Genomic DNA, 19937 nt, shown 5'->3' on the forward strand with positions numbered 1-19937 from the left:
GATAGTGTTAGTGCGCGGGGATCGCGGGTCGGTTCAGACTCGGTGGGCCGAAGGGGTTGTTTCCATGCTGTATCTCAACTAAACTAACCTAAACTGAACTGAACTAAACAAAACTAAACAGTAATGGCGCAAACATAGTCTAAAAGAACACACAGAGTGCTGGAGTACACACAGAGGGTCTCGACCCGAAACGTCACCCGTTCCTTCTCTCCTGAGATGCTGCCTGACCTGCTGAGTTACTCCAGCATTTTGTGAATAAATACCTTCGATTTGTACCAGCATCTGCAGTTATTTTCTTATACTACCCGAGTGCTGGAGTAGCTCAGCAGGTCAGGCAGCATCTCAGGAGAACAGGAATAGGTGAGGTTTTAGGTTGGGACTCTCAGGTCTTTCAGTCAACCCAACTCGAAACAGCACCTATCCATGTTCTCCTGAGATGCCTCCAGACCCATTGAGCTACTCCAGACCCATTGAGCTACTCCAGACCCATTGAGCTACTCCAGACCCATTGAGCTACTCCAGCGCTCTGTTTCTTCTTTGTAAACCAACGCCTGCAGTTCTTTGTTTCTACATGGCTAATTCCTTGCGATGACATAAAACATAAAGATAAAACATAAAACTTAACCATGTGTGGAAGGAAGGCATTTTAATAAGGACAAATCAGTAAGAGTCAGGTGTAAAGCTCTCCACTGGCTGGATCACACCCAGCACAAGAGAAGTTGAGAGTGATTAATATTGCCTTCAAATGCACATGGACTTTGCACCTCTCTCCCCTTTCTAAGGGACTCGACCCAAAACAGCATCCATTCCTTCTCTCCAGAGAAGCTGTCTGTCCTGCTGAGTTACTCCAGCGCTTTGTGTCCATCTAGGGTGAATGGGTGACTGATGGACTCAGTGGGCCAAAGGGCCTGTTTCCATGCTGTACCTGTAAACTAAACTAAACAGTGTTGAAAACATTGCAAGTTAAATACCCTTATCCCTGTTGTGTTATTGCAACCAGTAATGAACAATGAATCTAACCAGAAGAGAATGCAACTTGAAGGTAAAACTAAGTCGAAAGCACATTTTAATGATTTTTTACATTTCAAAAACCTTTGGGTATCGTGGAAGGCTATTATTGTACGCTTTAATGTAGAGGAAGGTCCTAAAAAATTCAATGTAGCCTTCTCAAAATTGGGCTCCGAATCATTGAAGGCATCATTAGCAGGGTGGGCAAAGACTGGCTGAGATAAAGCATGGAAAGGATCTTCAGAAGACGATCAAGAAGTGAACAATTGGGAAGGAAATTTCAGCGAGTGGGAGCCAAACAGCTCTTGGCATTATCCCTCAATGAGTGGATGGGGTTAGTAAGCCCTCTGTGTTCCTTCAGTTCTGGTTTCTTGTGTGTCCATATCTCCAGTGACAGCTAACTTGGTGGAAAAATGTATCTGATAATTGGGGCGGCACAATGGCGCAGATGGCAGAGCTGCTACCATCCAAACCTCGGTGCTGTCTATGTGGAGTTTGCACATTTGCCCTGTGACCACGTGGGTTTCCACCGCATACTCCGGTTTCCTCCCACATCCCAAACACATGCGGGTTTGTAGATCAACTGGTCTCTACATTTTCTCTAGTATGATCAATTAATCAATCAATCAACCGGTCAATTGATCGATCAATCAATCAATTAGTCAACAAACCAATCGGGCAATCAATCAATGCTCCTATGAAGCATCATAGGAGGTTTACACTGAAACAATAGCACTGTTTAGCCACAAGGGTGAGAAATTTGAAGGAAGTGTTGGGTAGAGAAAATTCATGTCAGTGGGAGTGATGTTAGGACTTATTCCATGGAGTGCAGGAGGATGATGGGTAATCTTATAGAGGTGTATTAGATCATGAGAGGACTAGATCGGGTAAATGCACAAAATCTTTTACCCGGAGTTGGGGAATCAAAAACCAGGTCACAGGTTTAAGGTTCGGGGGAGGAGGAAAAATTTAATGGGAACCTGAGGGACAACCTTTTTACACAAATGGTGGTAGGTATATGGAACGAGCTGCTGGAGGAGGTAGTTGAGGCAGGTACTGTCAAAATGTTTAAAAAACATTTGGGCAAGTACTTGGGTAGGATAGGTTTGGAGGGAAATGGGCCAAACACAGGTAGGTGGGACTAGTGCAGTTGGGGCATGTTGGTCGGTGAGGGCAAGTTAGGCCAAAGGGCCTGTTTCCACAGTATGACTCTATGACTCTATGACTCGCTTCCAACAAACATCTCACTGGCCTGCAGCTGATTTACAACAAGGAAGGGAATGGATCAGCTTCCTCTGTTTCTGCATCATCAATCCAATCTTACCCATCACACCACAGTATAGAGACAATGACTGCAAATGTGCACACTCAGAAGCCAGTCTCGAAATCATCATGGACTCATTCACCTAAGCAGATAAGAGAATGAACCTTATACTGAACATCTTCATGCTCTCCATCTCCTTGATAACTTCCGGTTTCCAGGCCCCCACTCCCTCTTCTTTACCATGGATGTCCAGTGTCCAGTCACTCTACACTTCCATCCCCCACAAGGATGGTTTTGAAGCCCTCCGTTTCTTCCTCGACCATAGAACCAGCCAATCCCCATCTACTAACACTCTCCTCCGCCTAGCAGAACTGGTTCTTACCCGTAACATCTTCTCCTTTGACTCCTCCCACTTCCTCCAAACCAGAGGCGTAGCTATGGGCACTCGTATGGGCCCTAGCTATGCCTGCCTCTTTGTCGGGTACGTCGAACAATCCTGTTCCGGATGTACACTGGCCCCATCCCCGAACTCTACCTCCGCTACATCGACGACTGCATTGGTGCTACCTCTTGTACCCATGCAGAACTCACTGACTTCATACACTTCACTTCCAATTTCCATCCTGCCCTTAAATATACTTGGACTATCTCCGACATCTCCCTCCCGTTTCTGGACCTCACCATCTCCATCACAAGAGACAGACTAGTGACTGACATCTACTATAAACCCACTGACTCGCACAGCTATCTGGACTACACTTCTTCTCACCCTGTCTCCTGCAAAAAGTCTATCCCCTACTCCCAATTCCTCCGTCTACGCCGCATCTGCGCCCGGGATGAGGGCACTAGGGCATCAGAGATGTCCTCATTCTTCAGGAAACGGGGCTTCCCCTCTTCCATTATAGATGATGCTCTCACTAGGGTCTCTTCTACATCCTGCAGCTCTGCTCTTGCTCCCCCTCCCCCCATTCGTAACAAGGACAGAATCCCCCTCGTTCTCACCTTCCACCCCACCAGCCAGCATATCCAACAAATTATCCACCAACATTTCCGTCACCTACAATGGGACGCCACTACTGGCCACGTCTTCCCATCCCCTCCCCTTTCTGCATTCCGCAGAGATCGTTCCCTCCGTAACTCCCTGGTCCACTCGTCCCTTCCTACCCAAACCACCCCATCCCCGGGCACTTTCCCCTGCAACCGCAGGAGATGCAACACCTGTCCCTTTACCTCCCCCCTCAACTCCATCCAAGGACCCAAACAGTCTTTTCAGGTGAGACAGAGGTTCACCTGCACCTCCTCCAACCTCATCTATTGCATCCGCTGCTCTAGATGTCAACTTCTTTACATCGGCAAAACCAAACGCAGGCTCGGCGATCGTTTCGCTGAACACCTTCGCTCAGTCCGCCTTAACCAACCTGATCTCCCGGTGGCTGAGCACTTCAACTCCCCCTCCCACTCCCACTCCCAGTCAGTCTGACCTTTCTGTCCTGGGCCTCCTCCAGTGCCATAGTGAGGCCCACCGGAAATTGGAGGAACAGCACCTCATATTTCGCTTGGGCAACTTGCAGCCCAGCGGTATGAATATTGACTTCTCCAACTTTAGATAGTTCCTCTGTCCCTCTGTTCCCCTCCCCATTCCCAGTTCTCCCTCTATCTTCCTGTCTCCACCTATATCCTTCCTTTGTCCCGCCCCCCTGACATCAGTCTGAAGTAGGGTCTCGACCCGAAAAGTCACCCATTCCTTCTCTCCTGAGATGCTGCCTGACCTGCTGAGTTACTCCAGCATTTTGTGAATAAATACCTTCGATTTGTACCAGCATCTGCAGTTATTTTCTTAAACATCTTCAAAATAAAGGTCTTCTATCAACCTAGGCCTATGTACAAGCCCATCCTCTGCGAATTAAGATCTGTGACGAGACCACATAAAGCATCAGTCGCTTTCTGATCATGTGAACTATCTCTCGGAGAAAGCAAATATCAATGACTAACCTTCCCATTCCCTAATCCCCCGGGAACAGCCTTTATTTATCTGAGGAACATGGTATTGGAACATATAGACCTCAAACCTGACAGTCTACCACGTAGTAGCACCCATACCCTATTGGACTTTTCAGAGGTAAGGCTTCACTAGAGTAGACACCTCAACAAGTAGAGTCATCCCATAAATGCTACCTCAGCAAAGTTCAATGTCAACCTTTGCTTCCAGGACAAACCCTCTGGCATTCAGGACTGAATGAGCAATTTCCAATGAGAAGATAGCATCCTTTGTGTGCCCAACACCAGAGTTCAGAAACAATGGGGAAGCAGTATTTGGGATGGTGCTGATACCTTGACATCTCTTTGGGAGCTCACGGGAGGCAGTGGAAGACAGTGGAAGGAACCTCGCTGCTCCCGAACTGCTCACCCATCTGTTTAACGTAGGAATCAGGATATATCCAACATAGGACTGTTCAGCAACCCCAGAACCCACAAAACTGAAGTAGAAGCAAGTCAACCTTGACTTCAGGAGACAATCGAGAAGAAAATGAAACTGGCATTTAACAAAGTGTGAGAGGAATCCAGTCAGCCAAAAAAGTTTTTTTTTTAAAAAGTGCAGGAATTTTTAAGAAGAAAAATCTGACAAAATTAGTATCAACACCAAAGGAAACGTTTGAACATCATGAAGAGTGGGGGTGGTGGAGGGGGGGGAGGGGGGTGGTGGTAGAGGGGCAGGATAGTTTTAGGAGGGAATAACACTTACAGCCCTGGACTGTTTAATGTTATGCCCAATTACTGATAACTATTGCTCATCTTGCTCAATGCTGAAATACAGTTCAATGCAGCCAACATTTGCTCTGGGACTCTTCAGGTCAATTGTGGCTCTGTATTGACCACTGGCCCAATAGGCAGAGATGATTTGTTTTGGAACATTGAATTTTGTTGGTGGAAAGTTCAAGTATCCCTGAAATGTAAAAGATGAGAGTGAGCACAGTTCCTCCATCTTTAAATCCAGACAGTGCACCAATGCAGACAAGGGATATTTTAAACATTCAATGCACAAGAACAGAGAAAACTATAAACTATTTTCTATGTAGAACACAAAATGCTGGAGTAACTCAAGGGGTCAGGCAACATCTCTGGTGGACATGGAGAGGCCATGTTGAAGATTGAGGTCCTTTAGATGGGTTCCTTTGTCCACCCATCTGCCAATCACACACCCCTCCCACCCCCTTCACATGTATCCACCAATCACGTGCTAGGCTTTGTACCTCTCCCCTCTTTTCCAGCCCAGCATCTGCAGTTCCTTGTGTCTACGGAAACATTTTATCAAGTGGGGATTCCTTTCACTTTCTGAAGATACCAAAAGCATTTTACAACTATTAACATACTTTTTCAAGTTTGTTCACTTTTGCAATTAAGAAAATATTGTCTCAGGGAAAACCATATTTAACCAATTTGGTGGACGTTTTCAGTGAATTAATGGATAAAGTTAATGAGAGTCATGGTACTGATGCAGTGTACAGGTTAAATGTTTATTAATCCTGTTGCAATTTAATATAGAACTACAACATGATCTACTACTCTTCTGTTTATGAATACTTTAAGTTATCTTTGACAAAATACTTAATTTAACATGTTAAATGCACCCCAACTTACATTTTATTTCTTTGATATTATTTTTCCAAACCTGTGCCATGCCATTATAATGCAGATATGTGGTTTTAATCTGGGGTATTCACTTTTAAATAGTGACACAAAAGTCAGTTGTGTGTTTTAAAAGTAAGAGTTTGCAAAATATTAAATTAGTTGCAAGCAGTGTTTTAATTAATTATTTAATATAGAAATGACTTGATCTATTTTGAATCAAATTTTACTGTTCAACTTTTAATGTTCAGTACTAAGAATTGCCAGTTAATTATTCATCATATACTGTAAGTAACACATGAAGTGTGATTCCTACCCAATTCTACTTTTCAACTGTTTAGAGATTGATTCAAATGTCATCTAAGAATTTGTGGGATTGAAATGTTTCTGATTATCATGAAAAGGGCAGCACGGTGGTGCAGCAGTAGTGTTGCTGCCTTACAACACTAGATACCCGGGTTCAATCCTGACTAAGGGTGTTGTCGCTATGGAGTTTGTATGTTCTTCCTGTGACTGCGTGGGTTTTCCCCAGGTGCTCTGCTTTCCAAAGATGTGCAGATTTATTTCATATTTTATTTTTCATATTTCAGATACAGCGCGGAAACAGGCCTTTTCGGCCCACCAAGTCCGCACCGCCCAGCGATCCCCACACACTAACACTATTAACACTATCCTACACACACTAGGGACAATTTTTAAATTAAAAAAAAACAAAACAGTTTTACCCAGTCAATTAACCTACATACCTGTACGTCTTTGGAGTGTGGGAGGAAACCGAAGATCTCGGAGAAAACCCACGCAGGTCACGGGGAGAACGTACAAACTCCTTACAGTACAGCACCCGTAGTCAGGATCGAACCTGAGTCTCAGGCGCTGCATTCGCTGTAAAGCAGCAACTCTACCGCTGCGCTACCGTGCCGCCCTTATAGGTTAATTGGCTTCTGGAAATTGTCCCTTGTGTGTAGGATAAGTACTAGTGCATAAGTGATCACTGGTCGGCGCGGACTTGGTAGGCTGAAGTCCTTGTTCAATGATGTATCTCTAAACTTAACTAAACTTCAAGGTCTTCCTGAAAAAGTTTGATAAGGTGCCACATAAATGCATTATCACCAAAACTGAAGCATATGGCATTAAAGCGATGTTGACTACAAGGATACAAAGTGGGCAAAATAGCAAGGAAAACAAAGTGGAAGGAAATCCCGATCCAAGACGTCACCTATCCATTTTCTCCAGAGATGCTGTCTGACCCACAGAGTCACTCCAGCACTGTGGCCTTCTCTCCAATTACAAGGCTATGCTAGAGATGTTGGGATAGTTTTCTTCACAAATGAACAAGCTGGGGGGAACTCCGAGAGACATATAAAAGTTATGAAATTGGATTTTATTTCATATTATGTTACCCTATCTCTTTTTGAAGGTGCATTGTAAAATTTCCCCAAGTATAGTAGAAATGTTTCAGTCAGGTATATATTACAGAGTACTGCATCAGGAAGCTTTTATATGTTCATGTACAATTCAAATTTATATTGAATTTCAATTGAATTTTTAAATTTTCAATTCAATTTCAACTTTTTATTTGCACAGACCAAGGACGGCACACTGGCATAGTGGTAGAGTTGCTGCTTAGCAGCCCCAGAGATCTGGGTTCGATCCTGACTATGGGTGCTGCCTGTACGGAGTTTGTATGTTCTTCCTTTGACCATACCAATGGCAGCGTGAGGTGCAGATGGAGAAGATGTGGGGAGAAGGTAGGGAGGCTAGTCTGCATGAAGGAACTCAAACATTCCAGAAGATGGCGCCAGTGTGTAGTGCTTGAGAGCTGGATACCGATGATCTACATCAGTGGTTCCCAACCTTTCAAATATAGCGACCCATTTTAGAACAAGCAATCATGAAGCGACCCCAACCCTTAAAATATCTTATATATACATTCGGTTTTTGTACAACAAACTGCCATATATTGCGATTATTGAATTATAGATTATTTATTCATAAAAAATTCCAAAGCTCCTACAAACATTAATTAATTGCAAATCAATTCAAAATTGTTCGAACACACAAATTTCCACCGTTATGTAAAATATGTTTATGAACTGACTTTAATGAGACGGCTGGTATTGCAGTTTTTTAGCTAGCAATTCTATCCTGGGCTCCGTTGTCGATATGGCACACCTCAAGTCGTCTTCCAGATTTAATTTATTTCGGTATTTGTTTTTAAGGATGAGAAGTTGGGAGAATGCTGCTTCACATAAGTAAGTTGTTGGGAAGGGCAATAAATTCCTTATCGCGATTTCTGATATTACTGGGAATTTTTGGAAACTTTTTGCCCAAAATTCTTGTAGTTGCAATTCACCAAACCATGATTTAGCTTCAAAATTGTTTTTTAAGTCGATGAACTCTTCTTCTGCTGCTTCAGGGATATTAGATACATTGGCATTGAATGGGTTGATTGTAAGGGAGAAAGATTTGCAACATTCATCAGGAAAATAACTTCTTAATCGAACAGTAAGAATTTCCAAATGCTCTTGTATCAAGCTACATAAGTCATCGATGTTAATTTCATTTGCCGCTTCTTCAACAAATTGGACAAGTGTTGGGAACATGTATAATTTCTTATGGTTAATTTTGGTGATCCAGAGTTCCAATTTCATTTTGAAAGACGATATGTTTTCAGACAAAGATATTATCGTACTTTCCTTACCCTGTAATCCTGTATTAACACTATTAAATATCTCAAAAATGTCGACCAGGTATGCCAATTTGCACAACGTAAATTCATCCGTCAACAATGATTCATATTCGCTTGCATTTTGAGAATCGAGAAATATTTGAAGCTCTCCTCTTAATTCAAAAAATCTCTTCAACGCCTTTCCTTTCGAGAGCCATCTTACCTCTGTGTGAAACAATAGTGCTTCATGCGTTGATCCCAAATCCTCACATAAAACTTTGAAGAGCCGTGTTGCAAGTGGCCTTGATTTAACGACATTTACTGCTTTAATCACTCGGTTAAGCACTTCTTTCAATGGTTCAGGTAACGTCTTGGTAGCTAATACTTGTCGATGAATCATGCAGTGAGTCCCAATTACTTCTGGAGTCACTTTTTTAACCAACGATTGGAAGCCAGACTTACAGCCGAGCATTGCAGGTGCCCCGTCAGTACAAACTCCGCATAATTTCTTCCATTCAATTGAATGTTCATTAAAGAAATCATCAATTAAATCAAAAATATCAGCAGCAGTAGTTGAAGTTTGCAGAGGCTTACAACACAAGAATTCTTCTTTAATTTTTTCATTTTTATAATAACGAACATACACAAGAAGTTGTGCAAAGTTTGTCACATCAGTAGTTTCATCAAGCTGTATGCTGAACAGCCCAGTTGGAGTTTCTTTTAATTCTTGAATAATTTGGCATAAAATATCCTCGGACATATCTGTTATCCTTCGTTTTACCGTATTGTTTGACACGGATAGAAGCGATAATTTATTTACCGCTTCAGGACCGATCATGAGACGTACAATATCTTTGGTGCATGGAAAAATAAGATTCTCAGCTATTGTGTGTGGCTTTTTAGCACGTGCTATTCTTAATGCAACCGTGTATGAAGCTTCAATGGCGGCTACATTTTTGTTTTGAAATAATCCACTGCTATCAAGCCGGCGGCTTTTGACACCAACAACTTTTGCTTTAAAAAAGTCAATACTTTTATCTTTCAAATCAGGGTGCTTAGTTTCGAGATGTCTTTGAAGTTTAGCTGGTTTCATAGACTCATGAGCAAGAACTTCCAAACATACTACACACTGTGGTCTTTCCACACCTGCATTAACTATGTCAGTGAATCCCCATTTCAAGAAATCATCACTGTACTTTCTCTTTCTTACACTCATTTTTAAAGGGTTAAGAATCACTCGAACAAAACTAACTACGTGTCACTGCAAGCGCGCGTACAACACTAGGTAAGTGGGAGGAGCGACAGCGGTGGCGCGACCAAGACAAAACAGAAACCAAACATGTTCAATACTGGCTTGAGTGACAACACGTTGTGTTGAGTGACTTAGGGAACTGTTACATTTAGTTTCATAGTATGAATTTATATAACTATCTTAATATGGATTTCACCGTGTTTTATATAATATTCATATCAGCTCAAAATCATTTAACGACCCCATGGCATTGGTGTCGCGACCCCGTTTGGGGTCGCGACCCACAGGTTGGGAACCACTGATCTACATATAGTATAAGAAAATAACTGCAGATGCTGGTACAAATCGAAGGTATTTATTCACAAAATGCTGGAGTAACTCAGCAGGTCAGGCAGCATCTCGGGAGAGAAGGAATGGGTGACGGTTCGGGTCGAAACGTCGGAGATAGTCCAGGTATATTTAAGGGCAGGATGGAAATTGGAAGTGAAGTGTATGAAGTCAGTGAGTTCTGCATGGGTACAAGAGGTAGCACCAATGCAGTCGTCGATGTAGCGGAGGTAGAGTTCGGGGATGGGGCCGGTGTACGCCCGGAACAGGAATTGTTCGATGTACCCGACAAAGAGGCAGGCGTAGCTAGGGCCCATGCGAGTGCCCATAGCTACGCCTCTGGTTTGGAGGAAGTGGGAGGAGTCAAAGGAGAAGTTGTTACGGGTAAGAACCAGTTCTGCAAGGCAGAGGAGAGTGTTGGTAAATGGGGATTGGCTGGTTCTACTAGGGCGTCAGAGATGTCCTCATTCTTCAGGAAACGGGGCTTCCCCTCCTCCATTATAGATTAGGCTCTCACTAGGGTCTCTTCTACATCCCGCAGCTCCGCTCTTGCTCCCCCTCCCCCCACTTGCAACAAGGACAGAATCCCCTCGTTCTCACCTTCCACCCCACCAGCCAGCGGATCCAACAAATCATCCGGCAACATTTCCGTCACCTACAACGGGACCCCACCACTGGCCATATCTTCCCATCCCCTCCCCTCTCTGCGTTCCGCAGAGACCGTTCCCTCCGTAACTCCCTGGTCCACTGGTCGCTTCCTACCCAAACCACCCCATCCCCAGGCACTTTCCCCTGCAACCGCACAAGATGCAACACCTGTCCCTTTACCTCCCCCCTCAACTCCATCCAAGGACCCAAACATTCTTTCCAGGTGAGACAAAGGTTCACCTGCACCTCCTCCAACCTCATCTATTGCATCCGCTGCTCTAGATGTCAACTTATTTACATCGGCGAAACCAAGCGCAGGCTCGGCAATCACTTTGCTCAACACCTGCGCTCGGTCCGCATTAACCAAGCTGATCTCCCGGTGGCCGAGCACTTCAACTCCCCCTCCCATTCCCAGTCTGACCTTTCTGTCGTGGGCCTTCCCCAGTTCCATCGTGAGGCCCACCGAAAATTGGAGGAACAGCACCTCATATTTCGCCTGGGCAGCTTGCAGCCCAGTGGTATGAACATCGACTTCTCCAACTTTAGATAGTTCCTCTGTCCCTCTCTTCCCCTCTTCCTTCCCAGATCTCCCTCTATCTTCCTGTCTCCACCTATATCCTTCCTTTGTCCCGCCCCCCTGACATCAGTCTGAAGAAGGGTTTCGACCCGAAACATCACCCATTCCTTCTCTCCCGAGATGCTGCCTGACCTGCTGAGTTACTCCAGCATTTTGTGAATAAATACCGATGATCTACATATATCGATTACAAACATTCCACTTACTACCTTTAAACCTTGGGGTGGAAACCAATAGTTGTGTAAAATGCCATGCTTGATCACCAGTTCTTTCTTCTTTACTATTTTTACACTTATTTTGTGGGGTGTCGCCATTGCCAGCAAAGGTGGCATTGACTGGCCATTTCCCTTATTGTGCAGTCATCTTGAACCCCTGTCGTCCTGCTGTGGGGAATCCATTGTGTTGCTGGACAGGGAGTTCCAGGACATAGATGCAGTGACTATGTAGAACAAGGGACACATTTTTATGGGACACATGTATTCAAGAGAGAGTTGGATATAGTTCTTTGGGCTAACGAAATCAAGGGATATGGGGAGAAAGCAGGAACAGGGTACTGATTCTGGATGATCACCCATGATCATATTGAAAGGCGGTACTGGCTCGAAGGGCCAAATGGTCTACTTCTGCACCGATTTTCTATGTTCTATGTTTCTATTTTGCTTTTGTCAATTTTAGGTAACCTCTAACAATCCACCCCCTGCCCTTTCTCACCACACACCCCTTTCTTCTCGGCCTCATCCCTCCTGTGTGCCCCACCAAGATTGGCACCAATTCCTCCCCTCCCCCTCCATCTACATTCACAATTCATGACTACAATCCTTTTGTCTCACACCTTTTTTTCATCTCTGGTCTTTGTCCAACCATTTGCCTATCTAAATCCCCCTAGCCCATGCCCACCTATTACCTGCCATGCCTTGTCCTGCACCTCCTCTCTTTCAGCTCCCTCCCCCCCCCCCCCAATCAGCCCGACCCAAAACGCCACCTTTCCATGTATTCCAGAGATGCTGCCTGACCCATTAGGTTACTCCAGCACTTTGTGTCTTTTTTTTTGTAAACTAGCATCTGCAGTTCCTTTTTTCTACACATTTTGCTTTGCTTAGTTTTGATGAATTTCTTTCTCTGATTGGGGCCATGTCTTGGCAAAAGCTAGCTCGTCGTTCTGTGCCAATTGAGTTCATACTAGGAATTCATTCAATATATTTCTCATATTCTGTGGTTTGGTATAAAAGTGCTTCTTCGACCCTCAATTCTAAACTGTTCTGCAGCTCGAATGTTTTCCTCTCAGATTGCTCCTTTCTGATTTAATTATTTGGTATATTTTTATTCCCCTTTGGTCATATTGTACAAAGACTAGAGGGCATAGCTTTGTGAAAGGGTCAAATTGTAACCGAGATGCTTGGGACAAGATTTTTGACATTGAGCGTGGAAGGTCCCTGGACTGCACTGTCTGGGGTGGTGGTGGAGGCAGATGTAATAGTGGCATTGAAGATAGGCACATGGATGTACATGGACATGGATCATATGCAGGCAGGTGAGATTAGTTTATCTTGACATCATGTTCAGCACAGAAATTGGGGGCTGAAGGGGCTGTTCCTGTGCTGTACTGTTCTATGTTCCGAAGCCTACCTCTAACTATTGTTCCACTCTTCCAATTTTAGCTGATAATTATACTACCTTTAATACTCCAGCCCTCTGACTCACTTACTGCATATGACGCCAATGGAATGTTGGCCTTCATAACAAGAGGAGTTGAGCATAGGAGCAAAGAGATCCTTCTGCAGTTGCATAGGGCCCTAGTGAGACCGCACCTGGAGTACTGTGTGCAGTTTTGGTCTCCAAATTTGAGGAAGGATATTCTTGCTATTGAGGGCGTGCAGCGTAGGTTTACTAGGTTAATTCCCGGAATGGCGGGACTGTCGTATGTTGAAGGACTGGAGCGGCTAGGCTTGTATACACTGGAATTTAGAAGGATAAGAGGGGATCTTATCAAAACATATAAGATTATTAAGGGGTTGGACACGTTAGAGGCAGGAAACATGTTCCCAATGTTGGGGGAGTCCAGAACCAGGGGCCACAGTTTAATAATAAGGGGTAGGCCATTTAGAATGGAGATGAGGAAAAAAAAATTCAGTCAGAGAGTTGTAAATCTGTGGAATTCACTGCCACAGAAGGAAGTGGAGGCCAATTCTCTGAATGCATTAAAGAGAGAGATAGATAGAGCTCTTATGAATAGCGGAGTCAGGGGGAATGGGGAGAAGGCAGGAATGGGGTACTGATTGAGAATGATCAGCCATGATCACATTGAATGGCGGTGCTGGTTCGAAGGACCGAATGGCCTCCTCCCGCACCTATTGTCTATTGACGCTGGTAACCTTTTGATGTTGATTTCAAAAAGGGTAGACCAATTTACCTCGCAGCCATTTGGACTGGTCTATTTGAAACTCTGGAATTACAATTCAAAATGGGGGCGTAAATTCTGACTTTATCAGTGTTGTTCCTTAACCAGTGAATGAATTTTGACTGAGTCCATTCTAAACCTCATCTATCATAATCTTGCTCTGGAAGGGAGATGTATTTTGAATAAAGATACGTCATTAGCATCCATTATCTCTTTTCTCCAAAATTTCACAGATCTACATACACCTATTACAAACGTTTCACTTACTGCCTTTAAACCGTGGGATGTAAACCAAATGGTGTCTTAAGGAACTGCAGGTGCTGGTTTATACTGAAGATATGCGCAAAATGCTGGAGTAACTCAGCGGGTCAGACAGCCTCTCTGGAGGAAAGGGAGAGATGATGTTTAGGGTCGCAACCCTTCTCCATCTTTCAGTCTGACAAAAGGTTCGGACCCGAAACGTCACATATTCCTTTCCTCCAGAGCTGCTGCCTGGCCCACTGAGTTAATCCAGCATTTTGTTTCTATCTACTGGTCATGGAAAATGTCAAGTTTTTTCACCGTTACTTGCAAATGCATCATAATAAATGTGTATGCGCACAACTTACAGTGCTGACTGAGCAACTTGGTCCCAGATGAAGAGGCTTGCAGAGATCAAAAGTGCATTCGGAATCACCACAGGGAAGTTTCCACCAAAACAGAAGTTTCTTGTGTACAGTCACTTCAGCCTGAGACAATAAAACGACAGAGTATCACTAATTATTTCATCATTCATTAAAAAATATACTTAGATTATTGTCAGGTGTCAGATCTTTGCAGCATGGTAGTGTAGTGCTACTGCCTTACAGCACCAGAGACATGAGTTTGACACCCGAGGGAATCTTGGTCCGGATTCTCTTCCCAAACAGTAGTTCTGATGGACTCTTCCCTGTCAAGCCGTGTGGTGTAAATCTAAATGCTGCTACATATGAAAAAGATGATCTCCTTCCAATCTTTGCCTTCTGCTTGGGCAATTCTCATTCCTTTCTCTCGAGATTGGCTCTGACATTCCACTTCTCCATTGGCTTGAGGCCACTTCCGTGTGACTTTGTAAAGGTACACACCTGTGATCTGAAGTAATCAGCAAACACCTGAGAAATTAACTGAAGCCCATTGTTTTGTGAAGATTTCCATCAGAACTGCTAAAGTCTTTTCTGCCATTCTAGACTTCATTATCGGGTACTCATACTAACTGCTGCAGGAGTCAATGACAACTAGTATTGACTCTCCTGATGGGACTGGAACTAGAAAATCTACAGCATCATCTTCCCATGGTCCTGCCTTTAGCAATGTGCTTCGTATTGGCTCAGGTAGATTGGGTCCGCTTACCATCTGACATTCATGGCCTGACCTCACATGTCGTTCAACATCTATTTCCATCCCAGGCCACCAAACGTTTGTAGGGTGATTTTTTTAGTTCCATCTGCTCCTAAATGTCCTTCATGAGCCAATACGATCATTCTAGACCTTAGCTTTGTTGGCACTACGAACCTACTTCCTCTCAGCACACATCTTCCAAACTGTACATGGTTCATCTCTGATGGCTGCATATGTCTTGTGTGGACACTTCTCCCAGTCACCTCTTTGGATCCATTCTCTAACATCCTGCAGTTCAGGATCCTTGTCTGACTCTTCCTCTATCTCCCTTGACCTCATTGCTCTTTGGGATGGAGTGTACTCCAGCAAATCGAACAAATGATTCTGCCTCAGTCCCCAGTGTAGACCCGTGCAGCTTGTCCACCTTCAGCGATCTGGATAGTGAGTCAGCGATGCTCTTGCCAGTGATGTGGATCACTCTGTACTTGTGCTGTTGGAGTCTATGCATTCATCTTTCGATCTGAGCACGTTGTTTGGATCGTGTGGAGTACATTCCCCTCCCCAAGCAGGACAATGTCAAAGCCACACCTTCTCTTGCAGATGGACGAATGCCAACCATTAATGTTTTACAGTCTCAGGAGGTCTAAATGTTCTTTGTGGCTGACTAAGTACATTTTGTAGTATAGCTATTGTTGCATTGAGAGAAGCACAGCAAATAGTTTCTCTCCGAAGCACCAATGTGATGATATCTAGTTCAGCTTTATTTGATATTGGCCAGGATAATGGAATGGACCAACAGACTCTTCAAAGTAAGATCATGCAATCTTTTATCTCCACCTGACGCAACAAGAAGGAGTTTGGCCTTCATCTGATATCCCATCGGAGAGGCAGCACCTTTTATTGCAGCACACCTCACCCTCAGCACTGCTTTGGACCACAAACTGCATTGTGCTCAAGCTGCTGAAATGAGACATGAACCTACAACCTTGCTCTCAAACAGGACCTCGAAGAGTATTTTCCGATAAATATGTCTTCAATTAAGGTAGACATAAAATGCTGGAGTAACTCAGCGTGATAGGCATCATCTCTGGAGAGAAGGAATGGGTGACGTTTCAGGTCGAGACGCTTCCTCAATTAAAATGGTTGTTCTGAATTGTTGGTTATAATCAGTCACCGGGTTGCACATTCAAGAAGGAAACTGAAAGCAGATGGGACAATAATATGTTCAAAATATATATAAAATCCAAAAAGGTGTGTGGGCCGGGAATTCCTGAAGACTGATGCTTCACGTGCTTTTCCATGGCCCTATGCCAATTCTTTGTAGGAACCAGATGAACATATTTTCTTAAATATAACAAGAGCATTCCTTCATCTACGTAAGTATCAGGAATTCTGATTCCACCGTATGTTTGCATACAAAATTGGAAGAAGGTGAATCACTAATTTAAGTTCATTGATTTGGTGGCAATGTTGCCTTTAAGTTGCAACAGGATAAGGCCGGTGCAGGCATTTTGTGGGTCCAATGTCATTGGGAATTGGGGCACCGAGCAAGGATTGAAGTGGCCTAGCTCCTCATAGAGTGAAGAACCTTTCTACACCAGCAGACTATCTGCAAGAGTTTCAGGAAAATAATAATTATTTCTTTAACTCTGGAGTAAACTTTCACTGAGCCATCAAGTTCTGCTCATAGTTATGAGCCACACATTGCAACACAGTTATGAACAGAGATGTCAAAATATGTGTTACCTACCAATAAATATCACAGAGGCCATGATGTATAAACTTGCTGTAGGCATGGACAATGGCAATTAAATATGATCTTTTTACTCTGCATAAACGATTTCATTGTGCATAAAATCCTTGTGTTGTGCAACAGAATATGTGGCCTTGTGTGGGAAGGAACTGCAGATGCTGGTTTAAACCAAAGATAGACACAAAAAGCTGGAATTAGCGGGTCTGACAGCATCTCTGGAGAAAAGGAATAGGTGACGTTTCGGGTCAAGTCCCTTTACCTCGACCCGACACAGCACCTATTCCATTTCTCCAGAGATGTTGTCTGACCCGCTGAGTTACTCCAGCTTGTTGCGTGTATCTTCAGAATATTTCTTGCTACTTTTACATTAAAGAGATGAATCATGCTAAATATGTTTGCTGTCGGAAGAAGTAATGAATTGCTGAGTCCCTGCACAACCCAGGATCTTTCTGAAAGTAAGTTAGTAACTCCCCTCTCGGATATTGGTATAGGAATCCCACCTGAACGACTCAGATCATTCCACTAACCAAAGGTTCTTGGTGCTGTGTTGTCTTGTGATTGTGGTATATGTTGTTGATTTATTACCAGTCCTTGTATTTTGTGCACATTGCCTTGGTTAATATTAATACCAATAAATCCATCAAATGTAACACCTCTTTGAACATATTCTGTGCCAAAGTTCAATGTAAAATATATTTTGTTACAGTGTTCCAACACAAGATGAAGTTCCGTTTATGGCTTCTGTTATGATTAGTTTTCAACTCTTCAGCATTTTATCAGGGTACATGATTCCTTCGGCTAATTTGTCTTCGGAGAGAGCACAGGAGTTGTTTGTTGAGATCTGGTTAAAATCATAAGGCCTGTGTTAATGGCAGCTACAAGCTAGTGGTCCAAATATACCAGCAACTAGATTACTTAAAATACTAAATGATGTAAATCCACTAACTAATCCTCTTTGGAATCACAGAAAATCCAGGATCTGGAGTGTCTTGCTTTCCCACTCTCCCAGTTAACCGAATATATTAACACTGGTTGATGTAAGTTTCATGGGGCTTGGAATGGCAAGAGACAAAGAATTTAGTGCTGGAATACTGACAATTTGAGAGGTACTCAAGGTTCACTGTTTAAGTGACTTTGATGAAATGTACTGTACATAGTTTATATGTAACCAACCTCTACTTACTTCATTTTGCTGAAGAAATCACCTTGTTTTATTGGAAGTTACTGTACATTGTGTCCTCTGTACTTTAGACAGTCTTATGTCTTAAACTATCTTTCTATGCTGTTGGTCAATACATATCCCCCCCCCCCCACCCCAACCAACCTTCAATTCATTGCCAGATATTCTTCACAATAAATACTACGTTTCAAAACTCAGAGATGCATTTTGCAAATGACGCCAGTGACTGCACTTCAGAAACAAATGAATACTTGTAAAGAGTTTTGAAAATGCATAATTAGTTTCATGGTATGCAAATTGTTGCTCCATTAACAGACAGGGTTGAACAGAAAAGAGGTAAGTGTGCAGAATTCTGAATTAACATTGAATTAATTATTCTTTACCTTCAGTAATGTCAGCGACTCAGCCACATAGGCAGTCCCTTGAAGCAAGATTTGTCCTGGTATTTTAATAGGATCCGGTTGAACTGTCATGTTTTTCAGTGTGACAGGCTCCTCACCGCCCCTACAGTTTCTCCAGGAAAGGCTATCTGACTGGCATGAAAAAAGTGGATCACAAGTCCATACAACACAGCAATCACTAATAGGACATTTTATTACCATTAAAACAAGTTTAGTTTAGTTTAAGGGACACAACGTGGAAACTGGCCCTTCGGACCGCCAGGTCCACACCAACCATTCTTTAAACTTTGCCCCTCTCACCTTAAAACAATGCCTTTATATGTTAGAGATACAGCACAGAAACACGCTCTTTGGCTCGTCAAGACCAGCGATCACCCCGCACACTAACACTATCCTACACGTGATTTTTACCGAAGACAATTAGCCTACAAATTTGTACGTCTTCGGAGTGTGGGAGGAAACTGGAGCACCCAGGGAAAACCCACACAGTCACGGGGGGAACGTACAAATTCCGCACAGATGGCACCCGTAGTCAGGATCAAACAAGGGTCTTTGCCGCTATAAGGCAGCAACTCGACCGCAGCGCCATCGTGCCTCCCTTATATTTCTGGAGTGTCTCCATACTAGCTTAAATTTCACTGGTACTCCATACTAGCTTAAATTTATACTGGAGTTATCGAATCGTACGGCATGAAAATCTTCCCTTCGACCCAACTCACCCATGCTGACCTTGCTCGCCTACACTAATCCCATTTACTCATATTTTTTTCAGAAAAATAGACAGAAACCATTCAGCCCATCAAACCTGTGCAATCTTGTCAATCCCATTACCTTTATTTCCCTGTGAACTATTTTCTTCCAAATCCCCAACAAATACCACCTACCCCACCTCCCCACCAATTCCTACCTGACTTCATTCGGGGTAACTTGAAATAACCATTAATCCACTAGCCAGTGCATATTTGGGATGGGGAGGGGACAAGACCACACAGTGATAGGGAGGACATTGCCGCTCCCTGACTCTCAGTCTGATGAAGGGTCTCGACCCCAAAAGTCACCTCCAGATATTCTTATTTACCAGAGATGCTGCCTGGCCCGCTGAGTTACTCCAGCATTTTGTGCCTATCGCCGGGAGGACATACTAACTGCACGGCACCAAAGGTCGGGATCAATTGCAAATCGTTGGAGCTGCAAGATATCTGTGACGCCCTTCATTAAGTTACATTAGGAAAGAGCATTAGAGGAGGTTGGTATAAAAGAACCAGATTGCATTCCACAGAGAGGAGCCTGAACTTGTCTTCTGTGACAGCATTAATTTCACAGTACATACTTCAGTTTATTTTGAGCAGAAGAGTAACAGTTTAATTCTATACTTACACTGCTTAGTTGGTGGAACACGAAAAGAGGCAGCAAGAGAGCTTCAAACGAAAGAGCCATCTTCTCCTCAACTCAAATGCCGCAGCAGCAGAAGCGAAAGC

General features: G+C 43.5%; 1 protein-coding gene across 1 annotated transcript; it reads right to left on the minus strand.

Moving 5' to 3' along the window:
• Positions 1 to 4966: 4966 nt before the first annotated feature.
• LOC144599933 (ganglioside GM2 activator-like) lies at positions 4967 to 19937 on the minus strand. Its single transcript, XM_078411200.1, has 4 exons — positions 19837 to 19937; positions 18442 to 18591; positions 14378 to 14497; positions 4967 to 5216 (listed from the first exon to the last, which is right to left on the minus strand). Exons 1-4 carry the CDS (start codon positions 19894 to 19896, stop codon positions 5055 to 5057), a joined length of 492 nt encoding a protein of 163 aa, XP_078267326.1. The 5' UTR covers positions 19897 to 19937; the 3' UTR covers positions 4967 to 5054.

Source organism: Rhinoraja longicauda, chromosome 14, assembly GCF_053455715.1.
Source record: "Rhinoraja longicauda isolate Sanriku21f chromosome 14, sRhiLon1.1, whole genome shotgun sequence".
Lineage (NCBI taxonomy): Eukaryota > Metazoa > Chordata > Chondrichthyes > Rajiformes > Arhynchobatidae > Rhinoraja > Rhinoraja longicauda.